The sequence below is a fragment of the Ruditapes philippinarum genome, unplaced genomic scaffold (genome assembly GCF_026571515.1).
Source record: "Ruditapes philippinarum isolate M1 unplaced genomic scaffold, ASM2657151v2 ctg28274_1_1_1_1, whole genome shotgun sequence".
Lineage (NCBI taxonomy): Eukaryota > Metazoa > Mollusca > Bivalvia > Venerida > Veneridae > Ruditapes > Ruditapes philippinarum.
In genome coordinates this window covers 13,853-20,659 of record NW_026857731.1, presented here as the reverse complement: position 1 = coordinate 20,659, position 6,807 = coordinate 13,853, and the positions used below count along the sequence as shown (strand labels likewise).

The following is a 6,807-nucleotide window of genomic DNA, read 5'->3' as shown; positions in this document are numbered from 1 at the left end:
ATTTTGTGCCTGAATTACGCACTGTAGTGAAGAATAGGCATGCTGCAAGGGGAGATAAATCTGAGAATTTAGGTGCTAGAGTTATGAACCTTGTGTCAAATAAGATGTGGTTTCTGATAAGGAACATATATTTAAAGTTTTAAGTTGATACCTTAAGAAATGAAAAAGTTAAAGTAAAAATAATATTTTTTAAGCAAAATTCTAAGTTCAAGGGGAGATAAATCTGAAAATATTGGCCCTAGAGTTATGAACCTTGTCACATAAGATGTGGTTGATATTGAACATATATTTGAAGTTTGAGGTTGAAAAATATTTCACTGCACCAAACTTTAATCTGAAATCTGGATGTGGACGCTGAGGCGAGTTAGGACAGCATTCCATATACTTTGTATAGTCAAGCTAAAAAGTACCGTACATCTAGCTAATACAGTGTGTCCTGGCTAGCTGTATATGACTCACATACAGCTAGAACTTTTGGCTAGCCGTACGGGCCTGTACGATTAGCCACTTCCAATTTAATAACACATCACTCTAATAAACATAGACTATTTCTAATGGAAGGGTGGACATCTTCCAGAGAACAATTTGACCACAGGCAGAGAAGTGAAATAAAATACAATGTTTTCCCCTGCGAAATGTTTAGTCATTCTTCATGAAGTATTCATGAAGTATTCAAGAAAGATTCATGAAGTTACTTCATGAAGACTTCAAGTGAAAGAAGTGAACAGAAAATGAGACTTATTCATAAAAAACTCATGAAACGACAGTTCATGAAGTATTCATGAAGAGACATATGCATGAATTATTCATGGTTTCATGCACAGCCCACATTCATGAAAAGTTCATGAAGAGTTCAAAACAGGCCAAATTCATGAAGTATTCATGAAGTTGTTTTTATCATGGATTTATTCATGAAATGATTAACAACTCTTGTTCATGAAGAGTTCAAGAACATATGACGAAAATTCTTGAAAATGAACTTCATGAAGAGTTCATGAACTTTTTTGTTCATTATTTTAATGTCTCATTTTCTGTTCATGAATATTTTATTCGTGAATAGTGCATGAAGATAAATGCTTGAAATTTCATGCACAAAATTATTTGCATTTTAAGAATATTTCAAGAAGTAAAAATTGCCTAATATTCATATTTGCCTTAGATTTTGCAGCGACCTCAAAGAAGACTCAGGACAGTGATAAATATTCTGCAAAAAAGCGCCCCAAATGAGCGCTCACAAGAGGCCGCTGATTTTGCACATGTTTGCAAGGTCTAACTTGTAAATTATGGCCAAAAATAGACTTTCTGAGACACAGACAAGGCCTCCATATAAACAATAAAATATGTGAATGTGACTATTGCTCTTTTAATTCACATATCAGCAATGACATATTATTGACATATTATTGCTTCTTTTTTTGGCGCAGTGTTTTCTGCATATTTTCAAACTTTTTAATGAAGCAATCTTTGCTTATGTTAGTTTTTTCACGCACAAAATGCTCCAGCTTTTCAACCTTAACAATGTCCAAAGGTGGGTGTGGCCCTCTCTCAGAACATTGATTGGTTCTCTTCCCTGTTCTGCTACAGTTCATCAACTCCTCATTTGAGAATATAGCTTTGCATAGTGTTGATAAAACTTGCTGGACATCATTAGCATCCAGGTGGGAAACCAATTTTAAAAGATTATCCTGCTGACTGGAACCACCTGACTCGAGTGCCACAACCCTATCTTCAAGCTTCCTTATCTTCCTCCTCAGTGCCCGTATTTCTTCCTTGATCCTGATAAGGAAAGGAAACAATTACATTGAATAGGGAAAAGTCACAAAACCTCAATCCTGCCATATGTGTCTAATTAAGGCATCCTACAGACCTCCAGCTAGACTTTAAGATAATTGCAGACCCAAATATGGCAACATTAATGAAATAAATATGTCTTGTATAATGGCTGGAGGGAGTATTGTCACACTTACGGCACATGTTTTAACGCATATGCTACCAGTGCAGATCCAGATCAGCCTGCACAACCGTGCCGTCTGATCAGGATCTCCACTGTTTGCTTTTATATTCATAGAAGAATTTCTGACTAAGCGAACAGTGGAGATCCTGATCAGACTGCACGAATGTACAGGCTTATCTGGATCTGCAATAGTCGTATTTGCGTTAAAACACGTATCCATGTGGTAAAGGGTTAAGAGAGAAAATGACCAAGGCCTTTAGTCCATTCATAAGGGACATGCATGTTAAACCCGGGTAATATACATTAGTTTTTTTGCAAACCAGTCCTTTTAGAACTCCAAAAATCATAAAACACATGGGTCCTCCTTATGTTATCAGAATTTAGTCAATCCACGTAGTTAGGCTGATGATTTAACTCACCTAACCAGCTAAGAGGGAACATGATTCATGTGAAGTTTGGCTTATATTCGCTCACTAGAAGAGAATTATTAACTAAATTTGCATCAACTTACACATGTGGGCTTTCACATCTTGAGGTTCTTTTGTTTGCCACAATGACCTCTGCTGAGAACTTTGGCGAACCTATAATTTAAAGAAAAACAGGAACTTGTACAATACATAGTATATTTCAATTATTCTAATGCTAAATGTTTTAAACACCTGCGTGTAAAAAGCAGATATGTACGAGTCAGAGAATCTTCACAGCGTTACGATCGTGCATAAAATTATGAGTTTTGGATACGTAAATTTCAGATAATGATTTAACGGCAACTTGAGTCGCTTTTCTAACAAAGAAATATTTGGTATACAGTCAAAAATCAGCGTCTGTAGCCACACTGCCCCTCTCCCACCTTATTACAACTGAGCACCGTTTATGTGTCGAAGCTAACTTACGATGGACCTCGCTAATCACTGCCTGGTACGACTTCCCTCTGTTGTAAACAGCCTCAATTAGATCGCCCTCTTCGTAGTCCCATTTTGAGTTTTTCTTCGGCAAAAGAACGCTATCGGGTGAAATTACACTCATATAGCAATCCTCCCATTGTACCAGAAAGTAAATCATGCTATCTGCCATGTTTGTCTGTTGAAATTTGTTGAGCGATGTTTGAATATTTTGCCGCGTGTGTTAAACTATGATTTTTGCAGACGAAACCAAACGCTCGCCATTGGTTACCCGCGCTAGATACTACGATAATGTTGTACAGGATATCAAGCTGGAAACCAGTCTTTTGCACACGGTGAGTGAACGAAAATATTTATTTAGTTTCAGGTATTTATTTATTATATTCATTGTTTATCAACTTTTATCGAACCTTTTTTATTGTAATGGGTTAATTGTAATTATTATTTGGATAACGTAAGGATAGACAAAGGTTATATTCTCAAAAAACAAATTTCGTTTAAAACATTCCGTTCACGATAGCTTTCAGTATGGCAGACAGCACTTTGATGGCACCCAAACAAAATAACTGATTTGTCGTGTCACTCGTTTCATGGAGTTAGAATCTTTTTTACAACAATTTTCCTCCACGAGTCGAACTTAGTCCTATGAGCCTGTATTTAAAGAAATATCCTACATGTAGACGATATTTTTAGAAGGTAATTCCTACCGGAAGTATTCTCCGGCTTCCGTTTCACATACATTGACAAAGAGCGGAACAGGGAACCAAGCACGTGTTGTGGGAGAACACTTCCGATTTAGGAATTACCTTATATACATGTAGAATTTTTCTTAAAATATCGGGGCACATTAGGACTTAGTGCCTACTTCCTGGAGGAATAAACTATGTTTAAAGTATGTAATCTAGTTGTTTGCATGTGAGTTTTCGATCTTCTCGTTTGATCTCTTTTGTTAGCGTAAATACCGAGCTTCAGTACTTATGTCATGTACTGGTCTCGTTTTCGGTACCTGGTAATTTTCTTTATTGTTCGGTGCTTTAAAAATTTAGAAACATTACTTAGCGGTAATTGGTTGGAATTGCTGTTGATATAGTTAATTTGTAAGTTCAGGAAAAAGATATATTGTGCATTGATTCCATGCAAATCCGACATTGATATTACTCTGCTCTCGTGATAGATAATTTTATACACGATATACCGCGGCGTATTCCATAATTTTCGTACCTGAATGTTGCATACCTTGTCTATAATAATATAACAGTAAAAAAAAAATATTTTTTTTTAATATATTGATATTTTATTGTATAAATAACAAGGTCAAACACATTTTAGGTCAAATCAATGCCACCTAAGCACCTGTGTTATGTACCAACAATTGTCAGGGCAATTGTATGCTTGTCGATCAGTAATCCCCATTATGTAGGTCTTTTGCATTTGTTGTTATTTAATACTATATCTTTCATAATATATTTTAAGTGAAACACATTCAGACTAGAAAAATAATATTCAGTTAAAATTATTAATAAATGGTCATTCCAGTAATGATTTAGATTAAATCTTTAAATAGGATGATATTTCTTTTAATTTAATAGCTTTCATCTCCCATTTATAGTCAAAATATATTACACTAGAAGAAAACACATTAGTGACAATAAAAATAATGCTGAAGCGTTTCGTAAACTTTCGAAAAAACATTTGGCTAAGTTTGGTTCGTTCCACAGTTTCAACAACTCACAAAAAGTCAAAAGGCGTCGCTATCTTCTTAACATGCAATAATCTCATCCTCTTCAATAACAAATCAAATGTACAAAATTAAGTCTGAAATCTACCACACATTACATGTAAGTGAATGGTGAACCAGTAAACCATATTAATGTACCTTTCTTTAAATTTCAGATGGCAACAAGGAAAAAAGCTGATGGTTATAGATGCATTCACATTTCTGAAAAGAGATTGTTTCAGTGCAAGTTTTGCCTTCGAATAGTATCAACCAAGGATAATATTCTGAAACACCTATGTAGCCAGCATGGCCTTTGTAAGTATGTAGAAATACTTGCTAATGAGGTGTTGAACATACAGTCAAATCTTTCTATAACGACCATCCTTGGGTGAACCAAAATGTGGTCTGTTTTAAGTTATGTATATAGTGACCTTGATCATAGCCTTTTGATCTACTTTATTGTATTAAAGCACAAGTTTGCTCACAAGTTCTAATATCATTATACCCAGTCTAACTCTTTATTTGTGCAAACTCACAGTTGCTTAGTTGAGCGCTATGGAGCCATCATTGCTATTGTCTCTTTTGGGTGTGACCTTTGTTCACAGGTTTTACAATAAATATAATTTTTTCAGTGACAATTATAATTTGACAATTTTGAAATTTTAGAAAATGTTTTATTATTTTACAGCTCCGTTCAAGGGTGTCATAAGATCTATAACAGGGGAGAAACAGTCAAATCAGAGGAAAACGAAAGTGACTCTTGTGGCACAAAATTGTGACATATTTGGTTCTGTGCAGACATTTAGAGGTCAGCCAAGTGGGGACATTTTACATGCATTAGGTGTTGAAAGTAGTAGAAGTTTGAGAAGGGTTCAAAGAATATGTGTTAATGGCAACAAATTCTACAGTGCAGAATACTCAAGAATGAAGAAGCGTACATGTCTTGCTGTCCTTTATTCTACTGACAAGTTAGGTTTGGTACACTACTTATTCTAGTGAATGATACAAATAAAGTTTATGCTGTGATGAAGAAGATGATACTGCACAGTACTTCTTGGCTGCATACATATGAAGGAGGAAAACATTTAAAACCAGTGCAAATACAAAGTCATGAGATTGATGTTGTACCTGTGGAACAGATAATGTGTACATTGGTTTTCATGGATTTGGAGGTAGATGCACGAACAGCAATAGTTGGGACAAGGCCAAACAAACATGGACATGCTGTATTCAAGTGACTGATATTCTTGGCACATTTTGTTTTTGGCCACGTTTCTAACAAAAATTATTAACACATTACAACTTTTCAGTGTTAAGGCTTAGGTTGTGCAAACCATCTACATGTTCTAGTTTTTCAACGTACTTATATGGTCCTTCACGTTGACTTTTATGTTTTGGATACTTCACTTGTACTATGCTGGGCTAATTTTAACAGGACTCAGGTCAGAGCAAAGTCTTAATAGTGTATATCATACTCGTGCTCCAGTTCATTGATTTTGAATGTGTTATGACCCTTGAATTGTCAAATTCTATTATATATAACTATTTTCTCTTAACACTAGAGGAAATTACACCAAATTTCACAGGACTGATTATTGCAATAAGACTCCAGGCTCCTCATATCTTTGAAATTTCATGGTTTAATGATTGAAAGTGGTGTTATGACCTCAATCTTTAAAATTTTACATTGTGTAATTTAAAGTGGTGGAAGACAAGTTTTTATTCTGAAAACTAAGTCAGACTCTCAAGTTTTAAATTAGCTAAAATAGCTTTAATATAAGTGTCTGATTACATGTTTTAGCACAGATATGAATAACATATAATACCTACTTACAAGTATTAAAAATTGGGTTGCATAGATGTGTTCTTTTTATATGTAAATGCTTAGTTTTGAAACAATCGTTATTGATTTTTTAATATCATAGAGCTCCTGTAGAGAATTTTAAATCTGTGATATAAGTTAAGCTTAATTTCTTGCAATGAAAGGCTCTAGGTCATTACATATCTCTATATATTTTTTTTTTCTCTTAGGACTATTTCTTGACTTTTTAGAGATTTATTATTACGTGTATAAGATAAATAGTTTTAAAAACTCTTCAAGTATGATACATTGATTATTTCAAGAATGCTTTGTGAATTTTTTAACTCTCTTAAAAATTCATTAAACCTTCATGAAATTTCTGATGAATAGTTCATGAGTATTTTAAGGATATCAAGTTCATAAAATATTCATG

General features: G+C 34.3%; 2 protein-coding genes across 5 annotated transcripts; one reads left to right on the top strand and one right to left on the bottom strand.

Moving 5' to 3' along the window:
* Window positions 1-639: 639 nt before the first annotated feature.
* On the bottom strand, window positions 640-3,208 carry LOC132750738 (uncharacterized). The gene is made up of 3 exons (XM_060740773.1): window positions 2,848-3,208; window positions 2,466-2,535; window positions 640-1,776 (listed from the first exon to the last, which is right to left on the bottom strand). Exons 1-3 carry the CDS (start codon window positions 3,026-3,028, stop codon window positions 1,401-1,403), a joined length of 627 nt encoding a protein of 208 aa, XP_060596756.1. The 5' UTR covers window positions 3,029-3,208; the 3' UTR covers window positions 640-1,400.
* On the top strand, window positions 3,053-6,429 carry LOC132750739 (uncharacterized). Of its 4 annotated transcripts, none has more exons than XM_060740774.1 (3): window positions 3,053-3,191; window positions 4,750-4,888; window positions 5,262-6,429. In XM_060740774.1, exons 1-3 carry the CDS (start codon window positions 3,087-3,089, stop codon window positions 5,567-5,569), a joined length of 552 nt encoding a protein of 183 aa, XP_060596757.1. In that variant the 5' UTR covers window positions 3,053-3,086; the 3' UTR covers window positions 5,570-6,429. The 4 variants fall into 4 exon arrangements, with proteins under 4 accessions (XP_060596757.1, XP_060596760.1, XP_060596759.1 ...); XM_060740777.1 differs by having other exon boundaries at window positions 3,180-3,223; XM_060740776.1 differs by lacking the exon at window positions 3,053-3,191 and adding an exon at window positions 3,250-3,451.
* The last annotated feature ends 378 nt before the right edge of the window (window positions 6,430-6,807 follow it).

Coding starts and splice junctions, on each gene's coding strand:
- LOC132750739 (XM_060740774.1), top strand. CDS start 3,087: ATGATTTTTGCAGACGAAACCAAACGCTCGCCATTGGTTACCCGCGCT. Junction 3,192..4,749: donor AAACCAGTCTTTTGCACACG/GTGAGTGAACGA, acceptor TTTAAATTTCAG/ATGGCAACAAGGAAAAAAGC. Junction 4,889..5,261: donor ATGTAGCCAGCATGGCCTTT/GTAAGTATGTAG, acceptor ATTATTTTACAG/CTCCGTTCAAGGGTGTCATA.
- LOC132750738 (XM_060740773.1), bottom strand. CDS start 3,028: ATGGCAGATAGCATGATTTACTTTCTGGTACAATGGGAGGATTGCTAT. Junction 2,536..2,847: donor AGTGATTAGCGAGGTCCATC/GTAAGTTAGCTT, acceptor TTTAAATTATAG/GTTCGCCAAAGTTCTCAGCA. Junction 1,777..2,465: donor AGATGTGAAAGCCCACATGT/GTAAGTTGATGC, acceptor TTTCCTTATCAG/GATCAAGGAAGAAATACGGG.